Here is a 26639-nt window from a genome sequence, read left to right as displayed (position 1 = left end):
CACAGACATATGATGCCATTTTAGCTGCCTTATGAAATCTAATTCATCCTTGTGGGTTACCAAGACCTTATGCGTTACCTTTACCTCTCAGATGGGAGCTGGAGGCTCTATGGGTAGGCAAGGCAATCTCAACTTTAATGCCATTGAACTTATTAGTGACAAAAATCTCTCAGCTTGCCATTATCTAGGACACTGCAGACTGGCTACAAATTTTTTTAAGAATACCAGTTATATAAATGAGTTTATTGAATTTGATGTAGAAAATAATGCTTCCCTGAGGAAGAGGTTTGAGATGAAAAAAAAAAAAGGAAGGATGTTGTAAGCAGTATCAGAATGTATGTATGTGGGTGTCTCATTGCCATACCACCTTGCTGATGAAATGAAAACTATGACTGCTTTATAATGGAATGTAAATTCAAATATACTTTGCTTACAATGTTCTCCTTTTCTTTTTTCTATGATTGGATAATTATAGGATACAGTAAGAAATGTTTGTATCGCTTTCACAAGACGCTTTATGCCGTGTGACTGCTTTTGTCTTGATGTATAATTCAGTTTTCATGAAATTACAGGATATGGTTGGTCTGCTGAAGTAGTTAATTTCTTTAAGATATCTGTAAAACTTATGCAAATGAGGGCAATAAGATCCTACGGTGTCAGTATTGCTTTCATCAAAAATGTAGTATGGTTTTGTATTGCAGAAAATGTTTAAAGCATATTCAGTGCAAAGTTGCTAATGATTTCTCTTTATAGATTTCAGCATTTCAAAAACCAAAAATGTTTAGGAGCATCTAATCTATTTCTCCATATACTGTTACAGGCATTTCATTTTCATTTCAGTATCTCTGATTCTTTTTTCTCCACTTACCTCAGCTTATAGAGTGCATTCGGTGGTCTGCAATTTGACACTCTCTGGTGATCCCAAATTGCAGCACCTCTCAAACTTCTTTAGGTCTAGCTTTTGGAGATACTGGACACTGCTTAGGAGAAGAGACCAGCGGCAACAGATGGTTCAATAAATATTTCAGTAAACTCTGAAGAATTCCACCTGACAGAGGAAGTCATCATCTGTGAAGAAAAATTATTGCTACTATGCAGTAAAGTCTGAAATCCAAAGCTATATTATTCTTTATTTCCAGTATAGTTTCTAGGTAAAATAATTTAATTTTATGGATATTACAAAACATCTTTGTGTTTTAAATGTTACAGCCCATGGCCAAACTGAGATAGCAGAAGCTTTGTTATGAGCTCTTAGAAGTACCGATATAAGCAAAGTTCCAGCACATCTTTGTTCTGACCTTACTCTCTCTCCTTTCTCTCTGCAGAAAATGCCAGTATTGAATGCTGATAATATCATACCAGCGTACAATAGCAATTCAACCATTAGTTATATTGTAAGGCTCATCTAGTATTCTTAATATATCATTGGAATTTTTACTCAAAAAATCATTCTGCTTACACCATTTCTACAGGAAATAAATTGGACATACTGAATATATTAAATTAAAATCACCTACTTTTCCCTCCTTTAGATATTCATGAATATCAGAATTATTGCTATTAGCAAATTGACTAAATTTATACTGAATTATGTATTCAACTGGTGCACTATTTTTAAGTCAAAGGACAGTTTTCTAAAACTTTATTGCAAGGGACTTGGAAGATAACTATGCCTTGCTGCAGCCTCTTCAGATGGAGGAAAGTGAAATAAACTCTTTGCAGACTCCTATTGCCCATAGCTAACATGCTGATCTTCAACAGACAGACATTCACCACTGCATTTTCAGGCAATTGCAATGTCTCATTATCATTTATTGTGGAGTATCCATAAACCATATTTATCTTTTTTGAAACCATTCTTGCTAATTGTTCTATTGGAAGATCCCTTCAATATATACCAAGGAACTAACTGTGTCACTATTTTTGCCCTTGTTCTTCTTTGCTCTGCATTATACAGTAGAAGTTAAAAACAAAAAATATCACCAATGAAAGACAATCCAAAGAGCAAAGAACTAATAGTGCCAAGTAAATCTCAATTCTTTTGAGTCTAATTACTTACAAGAAGGTAATTAATCGTGCAAGATGGTTTCTGAATTTACTATAGACACACGTGTGTGTGTGTCTGTGTGTGAACAGCAGAACAGCAAAACAAATTAAGACAGCAGCAAGTTTCTATTCTGTAACCATCTACAAGGGGTTATAATATTTTTTTAAGTCATTTTCAAACCATTTTCAAATTCACTATCTCCCACTTCTTGATTTTAGGTAAGTTGCAGTGAAATACATGTCTAATGTTATTTCCATTATGATTTTATCTAGTTAATCTCTTTCAGGAGCACTTCAAAACTACATGTAAACAGATATTCTGAATCACGTTTGGACAAAACCAAGATTCGAGTCCCGTCAGCACTTACTACTAAAACCAAAACTTAAATACTTTTCTAAGTGCTTTGAAAATGTGATTAAATTACATATATTAAAGTAAGAAACAGCTTTTTAGTGGTCCCTAGTAATTTATCTGCTCCTTAAATACTGTTTTTCCAGCTCGAGTTATTTATTTTTCCCTATCTGGTTGATTTTTTAAATGCTACAAATAATGCGGATTTCATCCGGAAGAGAGGTTCTGCTGGCAGCTGGACCTGCCAGGCAGTACTTCAGCTTTCCAGCTTAAGTGTCTTGCATTCCAACCTTGGAATGGGTTGCGAATGAGAAGTATTTCAGTAGTCTCATGCCAGTCAACAGTGACCTTCAGAGGTCTGCTGTCCTGACGTACCTGACATCATCTGTTATATTATCTGTTATATTATCTGTTATCTGAGGAGCAATTGAAGGAGCTGGGACTGTTTAGTTTGAGGAAGAGGAGGCTGAGGGGAGACCTCATCGCTCTCTACAACTGCTTGAAAGGACATTGTAGAGAGGTTGGTGCTGGTCTCTTCTCACAGGTAATTAGCGATAGAACAAGAGGGAATGGGTTCGAGCTGCAACAGGGTAGGTTTAGGCTGGACATTAGGAAAAAATTCTTCACAGGAAGAGTGGTCAGACACTGGAATAGGCTGCCCAGGGAGGTGGTGGAGTCGCCATCCGTGAATGTGTTTAAGACTCGTTTAGAAGTGGTGTTAAGGGATACGGTGTAAGGGAGAACTTTGTAGAGTGGAGTTGATGGTAGGACTCGATGATCCCAAGGGTCTTTTCCAACCTAAATGATTCTATGATTCTCTGATTTGCGTAGGCTACTACCTAACTTGTAAAAGCATTTCCTCTCCAAAATATGGTTCCACAAAATTATCTGCAATTCATCATCACAAGATTTTCTTATTATTAGGTATTTAAAAAAATAAGTCTTGGTCTTTTTTTCATCCATTCGAGATCCATCATCCCCTCTAGATAGACATCCTGACTCCGTGGAAGTCCCCAGAGAGGTCCTTTATTCTCTGAATATGGGGAGGATGAGAGAGAGGATTCAGTTCAAAGGCCAGAACTGATTTAAGGCAGAAGTGGTGATGACAACCACTTACAGCTTAGCTCAGTAGCCTCAATGCTCATCTACAAAGTAGGACATTTCTTTTTAGCTGTCTCAGACCCAGCCTCAAAGTCACATTTGTCTCTCCTCAAGCACATGCTATATACCTGCAGGCAGTAGATTCGGTGGGATTGAGACTTGTTCAACCCACTTTCTGAGGCAGAGTAACCAGGAGCACAGAATACAGGAGACAAACAAATGAGAACCTGACTGTGTAGGGCACAATTTAGGGTATCTCCAGCAACCCAAATATTTGCTTCTTTCATTGAGTTGACTACTGCCCAAAAAAAAGAAGATAGTCCTTAGGGGAACCATTGTCAACAGTTTAAGCCAATACACTGAAGTGTGTATTGGGAAAGGGAAAAGCTAAATAACAGACATTTCATCCTCTGCACTGAATTTGCCCTGCAGCAGGGCAATGAAGCAGGTAGTGGTAAAGCCTTAAATATTGCTGCAAGATTTTCTGGAAGACAGTCATCAGAGCCTGTAGCAGCGGAAGGTGGCATATAGGGCAGGCTGATACAGCTCAAGGACATTCAGAAGAGAAAACAGCTTTTCACATAGGGTGGTAACCATTCTGGCACCAGGCCCGCATAGATGTGCTACTTCAGAGGAATCCCATAACAGGAATTATGTATGTCTGATGGCCAAAGGAATAGTTTTAGTGGAGTGAATGAATACAACAAAAATCACAGCTATGGACTTACATTCCTGACACCCAAGTCATTGCCTGATTTCACTTCATTTATGCCTTGCGTTGTTTATTCACCCAAGGAAAATATGTGCAGAATAGCTGTTTGCCATGCAAACAAGGGTGTTTACAAGAGAATATAGATATTCACTACATAATCAACAAATGTTTGCCCCAGCACATGAAGTGATCAGCCATTTAAGAAACAGAAGTGATTTATGATTTTTATGAATGTCAATCCCATTCTTGACATCTGTCCAAGAATAGTTTTCCCGTGTCACGTGCTTTGTCTGCCTGCCAGCCTTTATTTATCCACCCAGATCTTCAACTTTCAGTGAATATTAAGTAGCAGAGAAGCAGAATAGCAGAGCATTTCAGCTTGGCTGGTTTTCCATCCATCATTGGCACACCAGTAGTTGAGCTGTCTCGATACTGATTTTTCACAAAGAAGTGATTACCAAAGCAGAAGGCTCTTATACAGGATAAATATGCATGTCATGTTCTGACACTAATGATATCATCACAAACATGGTTACCAAACACCCAGGTACCAGCCAGGGGACTTGCATCTCACAGATGTCTCAGGTGATCTTGTAGCCAGCAATGTGTCAGGTTTCCTCAAGACGATGCCTGCTTGGTAAGTTAATTTGGTTTTGTAGCCTGTCCTCCAAAAAAGGCTTATTATATTCTTATTTCCCTATTATGCGGTAGAAATTTGAAGCAATCTGTGCATTCATGTTTTCATTACAAAGGATATCTTCATGATCCTGTGCTTCCACTGTGTTTCACTGTAGAGACATTTAAAACACCAAATACTTCTGTCATAAAAAAGGTTGACACCATGAAGGGGCTAACCTTTGTTACCTTAGGTTGGTCCAATCAGCTACATTAAAAAAGGTCAACAGTGTTTTTCACTTTATGTGTATTTAATTCATCAGCCCAAAATCTGTTACTCATAGACAGGGAGGTTTTGAAGAACACCCTCAGAACTCAGAGCTAAGAGTGGAAGGCTACTTCTTACATTCACTTTTTGCAAAAAGTATCCTTTTGCTCTTGAAACACACAATTTCTAACAATTTCATTTGAAGTGTTGCTTTTCCATAGGCTGCAATAGGGAAAAGCTTAAGTAAAAAATCTCCTAATAAAACCAGTTATTTTATATTCCTTACTCTTTCTTCTGCAAGTTTGGAGGGCTGGCTTAGAAAAGCATCTCTACAGTTCAGCAAAGATACTGGGAGCCGGGAACATCACGCTGGAGTCTAACATGCTTTCAAAAAGATCAACGTGAGGCTCTCTATAGTCTGTTAAAAGTAGAGATCCCTTTCACCTGCACTGAGGTGAGTACACTCTCGGAGCAGTGCAGTTTCTCAGAACACTAGGGAGTTTCTTGCAGATTAGAGGATCACTGCAAAATTTACCATGATATTATTATCTGATGTGGATGGGGACAGTGCTTCAAACACTTAGAATTGAGTGATTTTTCCTATATAAACCTCTATATTCTTAGTGTTGCTAGTGACACCACAAACACCAATATAGGTTATTTTAAGGATTATCCCTTTCTTACATCACGTTTCTTTGTAGGATCATCACGACTGAGTTAGGAATACAAGGTTGTGAAGTTAAAGGATTTTTTTACGTCTGTGAAAGCTGCAGTGCCTAATCAACAGTACCAAGCCTCCAGTATTTAAATAGTTATTTAACAAAAGAAATATTTTTATCATAAAAAAGTTCAGTAACTTTAAGTTGTCAACTAAATTCCGTCAGTTAAGCCCTATTTGTAAATTATTCTTGCAAAGCTGGTTTACGATACATTATACCCAAGAGTGTAAGTACCATTGATTGCAAACTACTCAGACAGGTACTGGATGCTGCATTACACACTGCCTTACAACAACAGTCCATGGAGCGGCCAGCTCATCTCCAAATTACCAGACTTTCTTTCAGATTGCTCCACTTACTTGTTCTAGATACAGTGCAGCCCGATCTCTGGTTTCGCAAAGAAGTAAAGGTTACTAGTCCCCAAATGACTTATTCAATGTTTGACTTTTCTGCAATGTTTGACTTTCACCTGACTTTCACCTTGACTTTGACCTGTAGCAAAGGTTGACACCACAAGGTAACTGAGTCTCAGAGGGCATAGCAAAGAAAAAGACCATTAGCTCTTTGCAAGAGAACTACAGTAAAGCAGTAGCCAGGCACGTTTGCTCAGTTTTTTTAATTTGAGGTGCTAACAAACAGAGACCTCTTCTGTAACAAAAAGAGGTCAAATAAATGAAATGCGGAGAAATTATTTCTGTGTGTTTCCTTGTTTCTGTCAATAATCACGTAAAAGTTTGTTTCAGCACATGTAGCAATTTTAATATTTTATATATTTATATTAAAATATTTTATATATGACATCTATATTATAAAATATGTTTTAGGAGAAACTAAAAGATAAAAAATTCGTTGGTCTCAGTTCTGTTACAAATAGATCTGTGCTCTCTAAGCATTAATACAGTTAACATTCTTTCCGGTCCTATCTCATCGGTCTGTACTTAAGGATTTTAGTGGATTTAGATGCCAGATATTTTCTGGGTGGTTTAATAATAGCTTGCTCATTTTTGTTTGCTTTTATTATCCTTTTCACTGTTACCACTGAAAATGTGTTTTCTGTTGTTATGGATGTCAATAGATATTGTACTTTTCTAGTCCAGTCTTATTCTCTGTCTGAATGCTGTACACCCTTGGAAACTTCTGAGCATATAAAAAACTAACTAAAATCCTTTGAACTATATAAATATTAGTACAATGTTCATGGCAGGAAGATTCCTTCAAAATAAAATGAAAATCAGCTTTCTTCTACAATGTATAACACGTATTGTAAGACTGTGCACTGAACCAAATGCACTGTGGCACTGTGAATGCCCACTGTTAGGAAAGTGATCTTTAGGATCAAACAGCTACCTGGATGCTGTAAGGTCTTGAAATGGAGCAGAGAGCAATCCTGTAGTATGAAGGGATGAAAGCCTTTATGACTACAAACTGTGGTTTAAGAGCACACATTTTGTGGTCTAAAAATAAAAAAGAGGTTAAAGCTATTCATCTTGTAGACTGGCAAAACTACCAATCTAAGCAAGAAATCCATTCTCATGATATATTTTTGGAGAAGTAATGTTTCCTCTGAACTCCACTGACCTGGAGCAAATATAACGCAGGAACTGCTGGTTAGGTTGACCACACTGCTCCTTTCAGTTGTGATATTGCCAATAAAACTTAAAGACAAGCACTTGGGTTTAAAGGCCATCAGACACAACATTATTAAATGGAACGTAAACAAGGTCAGCAGATTCTTGCTGGCCCTTGAAATTACATTTGAGCTGTAGCAAAGGCCAGGAAGATGCCCTAAGCACAAACCCCATTAATTGGACTCACAGAATATGTCCATAATAGTAAACTGCTCCCTGAGGCCAATGGGTGCAGCAGAGTTCCCATCCACACAGCTACATTCCCAGTCCCGTCCCCTCTCAAAACAGGATGGGCACGGCAAACAGCCTGCTGGGATCTGCCCCAGCCCATGGTAATCTATTAATTGTGCCAAGGCATTGGCTGAGAAAGTTATAATTGCACAGGGCTGAAATTACAATAGGGACCGTCTGACAACATAACAGCGCCCAGGATCAGTGCTAGAGTTCAGATCTGTGCTTTGGCTATTTTCAGTATATTAATATAGCCTAAACATTTACGGTATTGGAAGATAGTATAGTATCTGTACTGTATCTGTACTGTACTGTATCTGTACTGTATCTGTACTGTATCTGTATCTGTAGTGGAGCATCAGCCCTTTAACCCACAGACTCCAGACAGAAGCACTTCAAGCAATCTGATCTTGTAACAGAACCTTTGTTATAATATCTTCAATGGAGTGAAAGTGAAAGAGATTTAAAGAGATTTAAAAAGTGGGTTTCTTTAAAGTTTAAAGAAGACCCTTTGTTCTAAGAAACTTAACTCATATCTATAACTTCAGTCAAAAAAAGTGCCTAGAAACAAGTGCAAAATGCAAATCAGATGTGGTGATGTTCAAGAACTCAGTGCCTAAAAGAGACCCGTGCAGTTCTGGGAGTGCTGGTGCCCACACTGTGATTGGAGAGAGTGAAGGAGGCAGCATGGACCAGAACTGGGGCAGCTGACAAGGGGCACGCTACAGTTCTAAAGGTAGTCAGTAGGACACACCAATGAATGAGGCCAATGTCAGTTTCTTACGCTATTTGGGACCTGCTAGTTATGCCATCAACAATGCAATTCATAGGCTACTGGTACTTTTCTTTCTAAGGTGAAATTTCAGTTCATGTTCCCTGCACTGTCCGTACGTTTTGCGTCAAGTCACAACTGCCACAACACAAAGATCCAACTCAGAGGCTCGGGGCAGAAGCCTGGCATCTGAGCTCACAATGCTTAGCAGCTCTCAAGGTGTTCTTGCCCAGATCCTCTATTTTTCAGTTTGTTCAAGGCAGAGAAGTCACCAGGGCAAAAGAGCACAAAATGACATATGAACGACCAAAGGCCTTCTCAGCCAACACACCAGGGATTTCTCCTGACACTCGTCTGTGGAATGAGTCAAGACTATTCAGGTCGAAACATTAATGTAACATTAAACATCTTCTCTTTCTTACTTTCCCACCCTGAGTCTAACCCTCTCTGCTCTGCCACTGGTTGGGTATAACCTCTCCATCTGCCCAGGGCCCTTATGTAGCTACCTTACAGAAACCACTTAGGCACACACGCATATGGAGGGAATGGAGATATGGGTGTATCCACTAAAGCCATGGTGTCTATTGCCTTTACTATACGTCGAAATTTCTCTCCATCCTCTTGTTCCCCACCACGTGCAAACACTTCATCTACCATAAGTGGGCACACAAAAAGGGATTTATGCTACAAGAAAAGTCAAACTCCTGTTTTCTCGAGCACATTTTCCACCATTCTGTAGTTATTGCCTCTTTCTTTTCCTCTTTTTCTTGACCTCTTATCTTCCTGATGACAAGCCAGTACACTTTGCCATTCAGAAAGCAAAATCTTCAGGTCAAGAAATCTGAGTTCATGAACTGCTACACATCAGGCTTCTTCGTTGTTTGGTAAAAGTAAGAATTATCCTGGTCAGGCAGCAGTGGAGTGAATCAGTGCACATTCTGGGATTCGCAGGAAAGGGCACTGCCTCTCTGAGTCACTATGGCTATTATTGGTAATAGTCTTTCAAGAACTCTCACATTAACATTGTACCATGGCAAGTAATCTAAGGGACCTCTCAGGATGATCATTCCAACAATAAAAAGACACATAAAACAAGTTTGCCAAAATGCACTCATGCATGTCCTGAAATGAAGTATCAATCTATGGAATTCCTCTGAAAGAAGATAACAGACTAATATCCTTGACACTGGGATTCTAGTGCTCCTAGAGCAGCATAAGAGCTTATTGCAGCCCCAAATGTCTTCTCTGTGAAGGTCGACTGCACTGTAGTGCATTTATGACCAGTCATTTTCTGTGTAGTTTCCAGAGAAGCATTTGAGCAGACCGCGCATTTTTCCCTCAATTGGCTTTTCTGAACTAAAAAATTGTTTTAGAGATCCTGAACAATAACACAGCCCTTGGGAGAAAAGCTTCTCTGCATTAGCCATCCGGCTGACACCATGAATGATTACATCCAAGCGTAAAATTTAATGAGATTTCTACAAAAATGAGTGACATCTGCATAGCACTCAGGTCCTGGCTAACTGTCATACATTTGTCATCACTGAGGCTTTTGTCCTTTATTAATCCGCTTTCAAGAATGCCTGCTGTTGGAAATGGAAATGCTTTTTAGCAGTCATCCTGCAAACTGTGCAAGAGCACACATCTCAGAAAGCATAATGACACATTGTCATGACTAGGAATGCATTTAAAAGGTTTAAAAAACATGAGAGAACTCCAACAACAAAATATATTGAGAATTTAGCAGGAGACATCTGCATAAATATATTTTACATATTTTTATATAAGCAAGACGCTTGTTCTTTTGCCTATAATACAGTGGCTAGAAACTCTTTAACAATATTCGGTGTGCATGAGAGAAATATTGTCATAGAGGAAAAGTACTAAAATATTTCCCTTTAATTTTGTTTGTGCTTGGGAGCACGATATAATTCTGGGCCTAGGGCTGCAACCCAGTAAAAGCATATGACTGTATCAAGATCCCAGCTTTCCTTTAAACTTTCCCTCATGGCTACAAATAAAAATTTCACTAGTATTTTCCTGCATTAACAGATAGCCTGAAACAATAGATGATGGAGATTGAAGATCAACCTATTTTATTAAATTAGCCCCGGGACCTGCTATTCTGAGACGGAGGCCTGACCTGGTGCTTCCCATTGCAGAACTGTAAACGCTTGTCAGGAAGGCAGGGGTGCAGAGGACACATCTTTATGCCGTGTTTTCTCCCAGGAAGAAAAGCCAGACCTTTCAACTGCAAATGGAGATGGGACTCGAGAAGACCAGGAGTCACAAGGTGTCCAAGGAGGGGCACCATCCTACCCCAGCACTGTTTGTGACTCAGCGAAGGGCACTGACAGCAGCCAAGCCAAGGCCGCTGAGCAGGCAGAGACACCCGGCACTGGAGCTGCTCACCACCCGTGGAAGTGGAAAACCTTGTTCTTCCTATAGCCCAGAACTGTACACTGGGCTCCTGCAAAAAGGACTGCAGTGCACTGGGGAGACAATCTTGTTCCATCATACATCTATAATACTAAGCTTTGATTAATTCCTTCCATTGTTTGAAGGGAAGGAATTGAATCCCCTGAATTCCAAACATTCATTTGTCTATTTTTGTTGCTCTTATTTCTAAATGCCATATATTTTCAACATTTTAATGTCAATTAGTTGCTTGTAGATCGTTGCCAAGCAAACGGAATCGACTGAATAGTGTAATTTGCTTTCTCATTTAAAGGATTCAATGTCGTCTCCATCCTGAAGCTATTGAGCCCAACTATTATGAAACTCTGATCATACTGTTGTCATAGATCATGTAAACATGGTTTTGTTGAAGGCATATCAGAGGAACTATAAAGCTGTTTGCAGCTGCAAATGACAAAAAGTCCCAGCAATTAAAAATATTTTAGTTAATGGGGGTTTTTAGCCTTTCATATTCAGATAAGTTTGTTTCTACTCATGGACTGAGGATTCTAGCCAGCAGAAGATTTGATTGCATGAAGTAGCACTAAAAAAAAAAAAAAAATAATGCTGAGCTCAGTAATACAGAAATCCTGACTACAGCTGCCACTTCAAATGGAGACACCAGACCCAAGTGTTTGCCACCCTGATCCGCAGGTGCTGAGCTCTGACAGTTCAGCAAGTGGGACCTCACCTCTCACCACAGCTCACGGGCATGGACGTTCCCAAGGGATCTGCTCCGCTACATGTCATGATACATGCAAACAGCATTGGAATCCCAAAACATTGTAGCAGCAATTGGTTTCTGTTAATGAAGTTGTTTCCATCATCACACTTCCTGCAGTTTCATTTCTGGAGAAATTGTCCAGCAGTGCATTTCTGATTTCACAATCATCAAACTGTGTAGGAGCAGAAGCAAAACTTCATCCTTCAACAACAGGAGGATGGAAAAGAATCAGGAGGGTCTTGCATGCCAAGAAAATCCAGATTCGTCATACGTAATTATAGCTATTAATAATGTTAATATTTTACTGAAGTATGAAGTCCTGTAATTCAGGATTTATTTCAGTTTTTAAGTATAAGAACCACAAGAGAGATGTTTATTTTGCATTTATCTGTGACAGACATGCACATTTCCCCCTAAACATCTTGTTACAACAACTGTGGAAGAGGATCCTGAACCAGGAGGACCTCCAATTTAGTTTGGCAAGTGCAAATGGATAATGTTTTCAAACCCCAGTAATATCAATATCAGGAAGAATTAAAGAAGAAAACTGGGTGTGGGAGTGGGACATTATAGCCACATTTTTCTTCACAAAGTCATGTTTGCTACTAGAGACGTCACCTATTGGATCCGTCACATGGCCTATACAAATGGTGACAAGCATATTCTCATTTGGTGCAGCTAAATGGAATAAATAATCCTGTCATTTCTCCAGTGAGAAGTTGTTGTGGTTTTGTTGTTTGTTTTTAATTGGACCATAATAATTATCAGACTTCAAAATATTTGGGTTTGGGTTTTGTTCTGTTTTTAATATCTTTCAATCAAACAGTCAATGGACTTCCAGCGGGATAGTAATCCAAGCGGATTCCCTGAGTGAGTGAATGTGAGAAAAAGGATGAATGCTGTATTCTTGATTCAGTGATTAGTAATATTATTGTTCTTCAAGAATAACATCCACCTGTGCTTCATTTTGATCACTATTTGTCTTTCCTGCTGACAAGCCTCACACAAAGAGATGTGATTGCAATGCTTCAGTCTAGCCTGGATGCTTCTTAAAGTGGCTCTTTTTTTCCTTCAATTTTAGGTTCAGAACAATTATAATGGAGGAATTTTTTTTCTTAATCTGTTTCTATTTTTAGTTCTTCTGCTGTCACTCTGACAAGTTAATTGGAACTCACCCACACAGCATTTAAAGAGTAGAAACAATCACAATTTACCAGCAGAAATCATGGAAATGAGGTATCTCCGTGATGTAGTAGCGTGCATTTTAACCCTTGTATTTCATGGCTATTGCACTCCACCAGTTCCCTACAGAATGCATCTCCTCTATTATTGCTGCTCATCCACGATGATGGTGTGGTCTGTTTGATTATTCCACTTTATTTCCAGGTCCTCCTGGTCCCCCAGGGGTTGTAATAGTGGAGGAAATTACAGACACCACAGCAACACTCTCCTGGAGTCCTGGGGCAGACAATCACAGCCCTATCTCCCTCTACAACCTTCAAGCACGCAGTCCATTTTCTCTTGGCTGGCAGACCGTAAAAACAGGTGAGAAAAATTTTCAAACAGCACAAGTAGACTGTTCAAAACTCCTGCTCATCACAATAATAACCACCGGGAACTTCAGGAACAGATAGTCTTAAGAGAACAATGATAAATTAAAAGCACTGATTTTTTTTTTCTTTTTTTCATTCCTTTCACGTTACTTAGCAACAGCTCTGACAGGACACCACAAAGACACCTGCCATGATGCACCTGTGAATAAGCAGAAAGCTCCCCGCTATATCCTTCAATCTGTGTCTTTTCAGGAGTACCACAGTGCCAAAAACCTAGCTGTGATTTCTGACATATTAGATCCTTGATGTCTATCATTTCTACTGGCCATATTGTATCACAAAGTCCACTTGCCATTGAGACACTGCATGTGAGCTTCAGATCTCTGAGTGACCTACACATTTCTTTACTGTCTGCAGTTCCAGATGTGATAAGTGGCGACATGGAGTCTGCTATGGCTGTTGAGCTGAACCCTTGGGTGGAGTATGAATTCAGAGTTGTAGCAACCAACAAAATTGGCACTGGAGACCCAAGCGCACCATCACGAATGATCAGAACCAACGAAGCAGGTAAGAGGATAAAAAGGTTAGTTTTCCAAGACTACCAGAAACAAGAACTATTTTAGTATAATAATAAAACTATTCTCTTCTCCTTGGTACACATCTGTGTGTTCAGTAATCACTGTTTCAGGTGATATTCTTTGTAATGGGGAACCAGTTCGTTTTAATTACAGGAATATTGTTTAATTTATAGAAATTTCAAATAAATCCATTCCCTGCTGTCTTACTCCCTACATGTTGCCTTACTCTTCATCTTACACTTAAGCCATTGCTGCCTGCCTTCTGGTAGGCTTCCCCGGCTCTTCAATTGCAGGCTGCTTCTTGGTCTCTTCACATAGCCGCTCCCAAGCAGCCTCTCTCCCCTTATTTTTCATAACTTCTCTCCTTGAAGATGCACAGAGTTTTTTTCAGCAAGGTAGGGAAGCCATGGGAAGCTGCTTAATTTGAAATACCTTGGGCTTTAAAGTGTTTCTTTGTCATCCACACTCTACCATGAACTGTTAGTGCATTTAAAGAAATTTCATTATATTTCTGACCGGGATGGTGCTGTGGGAGCCCAAGAAAAATGTTTTATATCCTATTTGGGTCTCTTGAAAATTGCAGTGGTCTCAGAAAGTTTGGAGTCATTGACAATAACTTGGGCAGAATGAAGGGAGATAAAGACGGATTGGGAATCTGAGAAAAGTCCCTAGGCATCTTAGAGAGACACGTTTTAAGAGGTAGAAAGTGATAGAGATAGGGTTTGAAAAAGCCTCAGAAGAAAACTGCATCTCAGGACACTTTCAAATTATTCTTTATTCTTCTTTGTTATTTAGGAGGCTTAGAGAGTTTTGATTTTGTTTTGATGTTTCTTCAGCTGAATAATTTGTAAGTAGATTATTAATCATAGAACAGTGCCGAATTCAAAGATTCCACTTGAATTTGAAAGTATAACTGAGTTTTTAGTTGCAAATATTACGGACGAATACAGACATTGTGTTGCACTCTGTCTTCTCATTAAGGGAGATTATAAGAATTACAAGTGGCAATGCCAAAATGTGTCCTTGTGTCTCATTCTGAAATAAAATTCTTATCTTTTAAGATATGTTAATCTTGTGCCTCAGCTCTCCATAGGCCACCAGTCTGCGCATATGTCACCCATAAACCTTCACAGCAGAATGTTCAGGCTGATTTTCTTAGACAGAACCACAGAATCATCTGAATAATTGAGGCTGGAGGGTATCTCAGGAGGTTTCTAGTCCAGCCTCCTGCTCAAAGCTGGGTAAACTGATTTCAGAGCAGGTTGCTCAGGGCTTTGTCCAGTTGAGTCTTTGAATCCTCCAAGGAGGGAGATTGCACATCCTCTCTGGCCAACCTGTGCCAGCAGTTAACTAATCTCATTGTGGTTTTTCTTTCAATATATCCAGCCAGAACTCCCCCTATTTCAGCTTATGACCACTGTCTCTGCCCTCCCACCCTGCACCACTATAAAGAGCCCATCTCTGTCTTCACAATGACCTCCCCATAGGCACTGGGGGCTGCCGTTAGATCTCCCAAAGCCACCTCTGCTCCAGGCTGAACAAGCCCAGCTCCCCCAACCTCTCCTCACAAGGCAAGTACTCCAGCATCACCATCCCAGTGGTCTCCCCTGACCTTGCCCTAGTTGATCTATGTCTTTCTCATTGTGGCACCCAAAATCGGATGCACTATTTCAAATGAAGTCTAACAAACCTATCTTGGGTTGTAATAAGACATATTTATTTTTTTCTGCTTTAAATAACTGTGTAGTTTCTAGCTGATATTAAATTTCACTGTGCAATCACAGAACTGCACTGAAGTGATTTGATTCCCATTCATGCATGTGGAAACTTTTCCAACTCTCCCCCATCTTCTGCAAGCTCCCCACAGTGTGAAACTCGATAACTTTATAGCAGAAGCTTCAAATGCTACATACTTTGTTCCATTAAGAATAAGAGGAAAGGAAAATGAAATAAAAAACACTAGCTGCTTTCATCTCAAATGATTTTCAAAAAAACATTATTACACCACCATTATTCTTTCCTTGATTTTGTACCATATTTCATCGGCAGTGAAAATTCTGCTGGACCCAAATGTTTGAACAACTTCTCTATTTATTCAAGTGGTACATATCAAAGCAGACAAAAACATTCTGGATAAGGTTTATCCTGTAACTGCTTCCACCCCTGGGGTTATGTACTTTCAGTTTTATGAATACTTTCCCTATTTTTGAAAGGATGGTTCGGGATTTTAATCTACCAGATGTATTAAAGCTGTGAATGAATGTTTTTCTCACAAAATGAAGTTTGAAAATGTTAGATTTCTTCTAGCTATCTTGTTTTTCAGGTTGCTTCTTCTTCTTTCCCAATGTTTATCAAACAAAGGCTGTATTTACTAAAACATATTCCTACAACTCTAGTGAAAGCCTTTGTCATGCGCATCCATTTTCAATATTCCTTTGGATAATCATTGCAACTTTACCTGTGTAAAAATGAATTGATAAATCATAATAATGATCAGTAAAACAGAATAATTTGGGGACAGATGCAGCATGCAGTGTGCGGTATATTTTCTCCCAGTGACAGGTGTTTATTTCTGAGTAATACTCCACTATTGCTGCCATCAGAAGAAACAGAGTCTTTAACTCAAGTAGCAATGACAGAGTCTTTAACTCAAGTAGCAATGACCTGTACTCCAGTACATGGGGCTTCCCCTGATGAACAGAGCTGTAGCTGATAATAATGCAGGTCTTCTTGAATAATAAATCAGTAACATATTAGTTCAAATAAGAAAAAGGCCACACTAGGTCTTTACTTGCATTTTCAGCTTTCCAGTTAGGAATACCTTTTTGCTACCAGAGTTACAGCTGCACAAATGTCATGTAAGAAGGGAGTGTTTTGTAGCACAACATTGAAATCCAGACAGGTGCCAGTAAAACAACTTAACAGCCTTCAGAGAAATTGAAGCGGAATTTACTTGGTGTGCCTGCCTAACATGGCATGGTACAGCAGAAGTCTATTGTCATCACCTCAATTTCAAAAGACCTTTCTTTAAGAAAAAGTTTGGTTTCTGTTTCAGTTGTGAATAGTTTTGTTGGGTTTTTTTAATAAAAAAGATAGATGCAGTCTCATTTTTTTAATTTATAGAGGGAGCAAGAAGGAGTTTCAATAAGTTATAACTTCCCAATTGTTAGAATCTGCAGAGTTGTAAAGTTGGAACAACAACACAATGGACTCTGCTTTAAACAAAAAAATAATCAAACAAAAAGAAACTGTTACACATATAATTCTTTGCAAAATAGCATGCTGCTTATAATTTTTATGGCACTCTTGAAATGCCACGGGCTTCATGATCTGCTTCACTCAGGCAGACACTTTTTCCAGGTCTTCAGATATTCCCGAAGTCCAGAGCCTGTTTAGCTCTTTCAGTGGTTGTGTGAAGTATCACCCTTGGTACAGTTTTCAGATGCCAAAGTCAAAGAGATAGGAAAGCTAGTAATAGTTTTCATTGGGTTTCATATATGGTTTTCCAAATCAGGACATTAATATCTGTCTTAGTGTATTACCCACTGATCTATTATTTTTCAGAATCTCTCTATTACTAACTTTTTTATCTGAAAGCTTCAAGGGAAAATCTCTATTAACATGGGCTGCAGTTCTAATATCACAGATCTCAATTCTTAAGTCATGTATGTAAAAGACATTATATTTCAGAAAGAACACAGCATTGGCCTCTCTACTTATGACCCAGGCAGAGTAACCTGGCTCTTTGCTGTGGTGTTGGATGTGCCCCACAAGTGCAAACAGGGCGGGCTGCCCCTGCACTGGGTAGAACTCCAGAAATGCTGGTCTCCCAGCAGAGAAAGTGACTTGGCTCATGCTCAGGTGAGAGTTGAGATCCACAAGGCTGAATGAGAGCTGTGTAGACAACCCACAGAGGCAGCAAATGCGTGATTCTGCTTCCATTATTTTATACTTAAATGGAAATCAGCATCCTTAATTTAATGGCACAAGCTAATTTGACTGGAGACTAAAGTCTTTTTCTCTCTCCCCACACCTCACTTATTTTATCACTTCTTCCCCAAGATAGTAACAATGTTTTATATTAGTCCATTATCTAAAAATACCCATGGAAGCAATACTTGGGATGGTGTAAGAAAATCAACAGAATAATAAACAGGTTTCCACTTGCTTTACTTTTCTAATTAAACCCTAATCTTGTTAGTTAGTTCATATTTAGTTAACATGATTGCTTTTCATAGCTACTTTCATCGGAATGGATAACACCGCAATTTTCTGGCACATCTAACCTGTAGCCAGCTGCTGCATTTCTGTCAGTTCTAGCCTTGATACATATTTTACAGGTCCACAAGGTGAAAAGAGCCAATAACATGAATTTAAACATATCTGGCATTCCACTAAGGCAGTCGGGCATTTGAAGCCTGGGGCCAAAGCATCAATTACATTATCTATTCATGGGGAAACATGGGGAGAGAGAAATTGAGTAGAATCAAAGTTTAACCTGCTAATCATGCATGCAGTCTTGATTTTATGAGGTAACATTGTAATGCACTCTGTTAGTAGCAGATTGTACACAGGCTTTATTTTTAATAAGTCCTTATTTTCTATTAAGTCACCATTATTCTCAGCGAGAATTTCTTCATAGCATAAGAAAAAGTGCCTTTGTCCCAGGAAAAAGTCACCTGGTTCACACTGCCCCTGTCTGGAGCGGGGAGGGGTTTATTCTTGGTGGTAGTGTTTTATGTGTTTGTGACCTGTATAAAAGAAGTTTCAGCTTTTCCCATTAGCATAACTACTTTTGCTCTAGACAGAAATTAATAATCTGCTGTATCCATGACATTTGGAGATGATTACCTGGGCCTTTGTAGAAAACGTGCTTTTCCATAGGGAAAAAAAAAAAAGAGAAGAGAAAGTAGATGTTAATCATTGTGTGCATGGGTATATTTAGAACAAATAGGCTACTAACACATAGTATTGCAGGCTCAAACTAATATGCAGTATATATGGATATATTGACAAAGAATCCACATGTTTGTGCTACTAAAATACCTAACAGGAAAGTTAAGGAACTGGTTCCCCGGCATATATGCCACAGCATTTGAGATTTCAGTCCTATACGTGGTGATCAGGAAGCTATCAAGACTGAGTCCTGCAGCCATGCATGAATTCAATGTCCCACTAAATTACAAATATTAAAAATGCAGAGGAAATGAGAACAACAGAAACGCAGATCCTGAGACCAGTTGGGGTATCCTTGTTTTCCAACAGTTTAAAAGAGTGCATCACCCGCTTCTGGAGATGCTGGCACATTTTACATTTCATTCCTGAACAGATGAGATGTGAAATATTTTCCTGGGAGGGTGACAACTTGAGGGCTGGCCTTTCACACAGTGAAAGGATTCTCACTTAACGTCCCTCTGTTTCCCAGATGTCTACTGCAGGAGATAGACAGATAGATAGATAGATAGACAGACAGACAGACAGACAGACAGACAGACAGACAGACAGATGGATAGATCCATCGATCAATATCAAGGAAGCCAACTGAGAAGAAAAAACTGCCAAATGTGTTCTTGCTTTGGTCCTCACATTAGGAAGTTCTGTTGAGCTAGCAACAAATTCTTCTCTCCCCACCCATACATTTTCCACAGCTAAGAAGAGTTGTTTTTCAAACTATATCTGTATCTTAAAAGATATGAAAAAAAAGGAAAAAAAAATAACTGCGACTGTACCTCCAGCAAACATTTTCTTAAGGACTAAAGTCAAGTTTAATAATTCATCTCCCCAAAAAGTGTAGCAATATCAACATTTTGTTTCATTTTACTTTATTTGACAAGATGTTTCAGAATTTATACAAAAAATACCCATGTGGAAAATAGCTTCATGAATACAGGATTTAAGCAGAGTAAGAAAGACCTTGTGATTAAAGTATAGAATTGGGATTTGGGAAATCTGGACTCAGCTGCTTATCAGAAACGTCTCTGTAAATTTAGGCAGCTCACATTAGTATTTCTTACTCTAAAACCAGGTGGTTAGTAAGGCTCTGGCTTCTCTTTGTCTTCCCTCTATCTCACCTATTCAGATTGCAAAATTGAAGGATAGGGACTAAATCTAACTACGTGTTCCTACAGCAATACCATAACCAATTATAATCTTGGCTGCTAAATACTTTTGTTCTGCACAAAAATTAAGACACACTACAAAATTAAGAATCTGTCATTTCTCTTTGTAATAAACAAAACAGTATTGAAAAAAGCCACTTGACATTTCCTTGGAAAAAAAAAGACAAAACAGAAACACTTTAAAATTATTAATTATTAATTCAATAACATTTTCTTTTAATTTCTTTACAAGATTGGAATGCTAAAAAGAGGATGAACTGTTTTTCAAGTTTTTCCATGTTTCCATGACATTATACTTTCCTTTCTATAAGGGAAGGAATCTAGAGCTAAGGCAGTTTAAAAGATCTTTTCAGTTCACTCACTGAAGTAAAAATGGGGAGGATGAAACTGATTTTAAACAAAACATAGATTTTCTTGATTTTCTTTAGCAAAATAGAAGTAAAATAATACTTCTGAATAAAAATTTAAAATCTTTGTCTACTCAAAATACTCAATTTTTTTCTTTCCAGTTTTAATTTTTCTACTTTAAAATAATATTGAAGCAAAATTCAAATAATATCTCTTTTTAAAATAGAAATGGCTATGTTTCATTTTTTAACAATGTCAAAATGAAATATGTAATAATTTTCAATATTTGCCCAAAAGTGAGCAAAATATTGAAATATTTTTGATTACTCAAAATCTCTGAATGGGCTCATCTTTACAGTCTACCAGAAACCACAGTTTTCATTAAAAAAAAAAAAAAACAGAAAATCCATCAGCCATGCAACATGAAAAAAGAGGAATTTTCAAAACTCTCAACCAAAAACCTAATTTAAGTACCCTAAAGGACAGAGTAATTTTCAAAATATTGGACACAGTGGAACTCTGGAAGGAAAGCTAACATCTAAATGTTTGTGGTTTCATACCTATGGTATTACCTACCACTTCCAAAAGCTTCCCCAAACTTTACATTTAAATACAGATTTAAAACATATTGGTGTCATTGTCAGCACTTTTCAACGCTTTATAACCCCAAAGCCCTCAGCAATATCAGTTCTGTGCATACATTTTGTCCTAAACAAAAAACACGGCTTTTCATGTATATTTAGCTTGCAGTGGTAAGATACATATGAATTATTAAACAATGAGCCGTGGCTTCATATATAAACTTTACCTTTTCATATCATCTTCTCTTCATATATATTTTAAGCATACCGTCAAGGGCGACATAATTGCCAAGGGCGATATTCTTCATGCCAGCTCTTAGAGAAAATGTTAAAAGTTTTTTTGTTTGGATTAGGGGAGATAAATTTTAATAGTGTTTAATTTCACTTTCATTTTGAGCATATCACAGTACTTCCATGAAAATGGAAAACAATAAGAAACAAATCCTGCTGTTTCTGTTCAAATCAAATTCCTGGCAAAGTCATTTCAAGATTTCTGTTTGCTTGTCTTAAGTGGAGGTTTCAACATCAACGTGTGCCAACATACACCCATTATTTACTGTGACCCATATCTCGTCACCATGTCTTTCAAAACATGTTTTTTCTTACTATTTGATGTTCACATTACCAGAACGACAGAGACCTGGCTTTTAACTCCCAACCTTACCAGTGGCTGAAGAAACAAAAGAAAATAAAAGTTGACCTGATCCCAAAGAGCTGACAGTCTAAGAATAAACCAGGAGACAAGTGCTAATAGGTAGCTGGCAAAGAGGCTAATGAGAAGGCTTTGATCAGAACTACAGAACATACAGTCAAGCTTAGTCACATTTTATGATCCTAAGGACAAGTGTTAAGCCACGGAGTGATTCGTTTTCCAGTAGGTGTCCTTCTCTCATCTTATTAAATGAGACTTATTAACCCAGCAAAGAGCTTTTTGCTACTAGTAGGAGTGTATTTATTCAGAAGATACAATACTGAATTTCTCAGCTTTGGTAAACACTAAAGAAAAGAGGTCCTAATGGATCCTGTGTCTGGGAGACAAGTTTAGTCATCATATTTGCAAATTTGGTGCAAGTGCATCTCCGTGAGTGTCACTGCCAAGAATTAACAACTTAAAGATTGGGAAGTCACTAATTGCATGGCAATAAACTTAGGCTATGGGTGAGTAAATTCAGATATAACACTGATATAAAGGTGATGCTGCCAAAAGGTTGCTAAAATATAACCTCGGTGTCTGGCAAAAAGTATTTTCTTTTAATAGTTTTCTTCACTTAACAGTTACTCATTTCTAAATGTCCCCTTCTAACTGTGTATGCTCTACTTTGCTGCAGTGCAAAGGAAATTCATTCCTTTGACACATTTATTCTTTTAATGGTTATTCATTTGAGAGAGTTTCGCTGTGTGAATGCACATTTTAGCTTCGTGCAAAAGGAATTCATTGTGTTGACAGTTTTATTCTTTTAATGTTTATTCATTTAAATTGGGCTTCAGTCTGCAAAGCTGTTAACAAGAAAACTCTAGAAAGAGGACACCGCTGGTTAAATAAGTCCATCATGTTGGATGCTTCAAAGAAGCACAGCGTACTTGCATCAGTAACATGGCACCTACATAAAAATTTAATTTATCTTTATATATTTATATACATATGTATATAACCAAAAAAAATATCTTAGAAAGGCAAGAGAAAAACAGGTGCTAAACAAGGTTTAAATACGGTCCATTAGAGGTAGCATCACAATTTTTGCATGTTAATTAACTGGCAGATGATTCTTCATCTTTTCACCATAGAACATTCATCCCAGTGTTACGCACTGTTTTTATTCTTATTTTAACCAGAGGGCAATTCCTCACCATTCCGTATTGTATAATCCTGTTTCTGAAAGGAAAATTTGAGTAACTTTTGCCATGTACAGATTAGCTCTTAGTTTAAACTAGTTCATATCTCCAGTCAGTAGAGTCTACACAATCCTCCCCATTGTTTAGACAGTTATCTTTGGATGGGATGAACCACCCCAAAGCTCTGCATTTGCTCGAGAAGGTGCCTGGACTACAAGTTCAGCCTGGATACCTGGTTTCCCACTAGCTGAAGTTAAACTGCAAAGCAATTCAATCACCTGCTCCTACAGAAGTCAAGAGCTTTCAGCAGAGAGTAATTACAAAAGATACCATTTAGCCTGTGTGTAAGGGGAAGGGAGGAAGGAAGGAAGGAAGAAGGAAGGAAGGAAGGAAGGAAGGAAGGAAGGAAGGAAGGAAGGAAGGAAGGAAGGAAGGAAGGAAGGAAGGAAGGAAGGAAGGAGAGAAAAAGTCAAAGGCATGATGAACCCAGTTATATTGGAAAGAGATGCTTCATGCATTAGAAATCTCCCATTTCAGTCTGCTGAGAACCACAGATGACAGGGCTCTTGCCTCTTTTGCAACAGCGTAAATCAGAAGCAATTGATAAGCTTTATGGGTCTGCATCACTTATGAGAAAAAGCAGAATTGGGCTTGTGTTCTTTAAAGGGGAGTTCAGAGTTCAGAAAGACACTACACAAATGAATTATGAAATTTTATGTGAACTTCCAGGATCTAGTAAAAACTGCACTTTCATTGAACTTAAGCTGTTAACGATCAACATGGGAAATAGAAAGGATTGTGTACATTTATTTAAATGTATTTTTCTTTTTAGAGTTCAAAGGCACAGTGCTACTCAATAAATAAGCTAAACAGCATGCAATAAGGCCTTAACAGTTAATGCCTCACAGTAGATTTCTACCAATGACCAATGTACTGCTGAAAGGAAAAAAAGAGGAAGCTTATAGCTTAGGACATATTTAATCAAATAAAGAAAGCAAGCATTACCTCACGGTAAATAAGACATTTGTCATTTTAGGAGCTTCATTAGAGGCACTGAGTAAGATAATAAAAATTGTACAGTTCCAAAGGAACAATTGAAATTTCTGAAGTTTTACAAAATGTCATAACTTATTCACACTGATGATAGTTACAATTTCTTCTAAAGAATTTCATCAGCTCCTTATATGTGCTTTTAAAGCCAAAATGATAGTCTCCATTTTTAAAGAACTGAGGGTAGTATTGCTTCCATCATTTTGCAAGAAATGATGAGGGGTATTTAAGGATGGTTACTTCAAAATTTCTGAAAATTGGCTCCCTGGTAAAGCATACAAGAATGGGTTTGCAAGTATTAAACCATCTAAACCATGAATAACCTGGGAAATAGTAGAGGGATATTATTTATGTCCCAAGATTCTACCTGAAGTCTAAAAGACGCTAGGTTCCCTGGCATTTGAGTTGTCTATTCAAAAAATACAAATGTTAACAAGATAATTCCTGTTTTATTTCTTAGATGATCTGTACATTGAAATTTTGACTAATCTTCAGAAGACATAGCGCTTAAGCAGTTTTTTATTCCAATATTATTTTTCTTCTCAGTTTATGCTTTGTTTGAGTTTACCAGCTTGACTGTGGAATTCTCCAAAATTAAACTTGAGCATATTTTCTTTACCACAGAGTGCTATGTTTGTTATTTCTGTTCTCATTTAACAGCCTCATGTCTTCTGCAGCAACTTATTACTATGGGGAAAACTTCAATAACTTGGACATTCTGTTTTGCTTTTTTTTTTTTCCTTTTTGCTCACAGTTCCAAAGACACCTCCAGCTAATGTAAGTGGCAGAAGTGGAAGGCGACATGAATTAGTAATAGCATGGGAGGTAAGGGACTTTTCTGATTAAAGGTTTTGTTTCATGTTTACTTCTTTGAGGGCAAAGTAAAGAATACTGTAGTGGGGTTTCCTTACAGCAAATCTTGGCAAGACATGAACACAAAATACTGTTCTATAAATATGTTCTAAAGTTTTAAAGTAATGTACATTATCATGTGGTTTGAGTAGAGGGCATTATGGTGAATATAACCGACCTTGCAGCAGCTCCAAAGTTGTGCTAATTCATCAGTCTTTTCTTCCTGATCTACTGCTTGGGTTAATTTGACTTTTCTGGATCTTGCGTAAACGCTACACCAGATGAAACAATAGCTAAGGTAAGAGAAGAAAAGCCTTGTAATTTTTTTAAACTTAAATTAAGAAAGAATTATTTTTTTAAGTATTTCATAAAAAATATAAAACTGAATACCTGATTTTATTTTGTGAAGATATTTGTGATGCAACACAGATGTATGACCATGCCAGTGGGCAATTGAAGGAGTGGGAGTTGCTTTCTATGCTAAACATAAATAACACAGTAGAACAGAAATTTTTCTTGAGAACTTTTCAGAACTTCTAGATTTATGATGAAGACTTTCAGATTCAGAAAATATATATATATATATGAAACTAAGGAAAATCCCATCAAACAAAGACATGGGGTTTTAATGAAAAAGTTTTGCCTAGCCAACAAGAGAGATTCAGATGGTAAGAGACACACAGAATTCTGACTAACTGCTTAAAAATTTAGGACATCTGAAGAGGCTGTCTTCTGGTGGCACGTCTGCCTTCTCCAACACAAGCTACCTGAGACAGCTGAAACGGCTGATTTCGGTTTCCTTTATAGTCTATAACTATAAACAGCAGCATCTCTTCTATTGGGAGAGAATTTGCTGAATCAGACAAAAACATCAGGTGGCTGGAACTGTATCTGATGTAAACTGGCCCAATCCCAGTCCCTAATGTCATATATTAGTATGTAGTACTCATATTAAGTGTGTTTATAGTGTTCCCCATATGACTGGAGTAGGGGACACTGGAGTGTGTTATACCTCCCTCTCTGTCAAGGGTGGAAGTTTTCTTCCAAAAGAAACCAGAGACCCATGGGTGTCCCATCCGGCAGTACGCGTACTACAGACAGTTTTGAATTAGGAATTGCCGTAACATAACTTTCAGTATACATTGACTTTTTTTTCCACAAAAGACAGCTGATGCTTCTTCATTTACAGCTAAGGAGTGCAAATTGCCATTAAGGCAGAAGGTGTCGATCCTTCCCCCTTGTTTATGATTTGCTTGTTGTTTCCATCAATATCTAGTGTTGTTCTTCCTACTGTTGTTGAGGTATTGTTTCACATACATCTTAAACTGCATAAAGTCATTAATCAAGTTAAGATCACAAAAAAATCATGGTATTTCATCTGTGTTGAACATAAATTGTGGAGTGGGCATATTTACATTTTTTGATAGTTTGAAAGATTGCTGCCATTTCTAATTATAGTCACTGTCTCTCTTCAAGAAATGGTAAAATATAGAGCATAACACAGAAAAATATGCCATTAAAAGTAAGTGTTGAAATTTCTGCTAAAGAAGTAATCCTAGTGCATTGGATAACACTCCAACAGCTCACTACAGATTACTGTACTGTCTGGTTTAGCCACTGCACTTCCATGAGGCTTAACCACAATTTAAGTCAGCACAGCTCCAGCACAGTCAATCTGTGCTTTTGCAGGATCCAAAAAAGTCTTATTGGACTTAGATAGGCAAAAGAAATTCAACAAAGTACTTTGAGTATGAGGAGCTACTGAAATGTTATATGGGTATCTGGGAGCTCAGGAAAAGATTAACACACCTAGGTTCCTGAATAGGTGTGTTAATCACCAGTTTAACACACTGGTGTTAAACAACAAAATTTTATTCCCACAAAACAAATTATGGTGAATATAACCGACCTTGCAGCAGCTTTATCAGGGAGTGTTATGATAGGACACGGGCTAACGGCCTCAAGGTGAGAGAGGGTAGATTTAGATTGGATATCAGGAAAAAAATCTTTACTGTAAGGGGGGTAAGACACTGGGAGAGGCTGCCCAGGGAAGTCGTAGATGCCCTGGAAGTGTTCAAGGCCAGGCTGGATGGGGCTTTG

General features: G+C 38.0%; 1 protein-coding gene across 4 annotated transcripts in view; it reads left to right on the top strand.

Annotated features, from left to right (window-relative positions):
* CNTN5 (contactin 5) overlaps positions 1-26639 on the top strand; it is a 661723-nt gene that overhangs the window by 607513 nt on the left and 27571 nt on the right. For all 4 annotated transcript variants that reach the window (XM_074570954.1, XM_074570976.1, XM_074570986.1 and 1 more), the window contains 3 exons: positions 13012-13170; positions 13596-13745; positions 24442-24512. In XM_074570954.1, coding sequence (XP_074427055.1) covers positions 13012-13170; positions 13596-13745; positions 24442-24512 — 380 coding nt within the window. The remainder of the gene's footprint in view (positions 1-13011; positions 13171-13595; positions 13746-24441; positions 24513-26639) is intronic.

The sequence above is a fragment of the Larus michahellis genome, chromosome 1 (assembly GCF_964199755.1).
Source record: "Larus michahellis chromosome 1, bLarMic1.1, whole genome shotgun sequence".
Classification (NCBI taxonomy): Eukaryota; Metazoa; Chordata; class Aves; order Charadriiformes; family Laridae; genus Larus; species Larus michahellis.
Note: the sequence above shows the minus strand (reverse complement) of the source record. Positions and strands in the feature narration are given on the sequence as shown.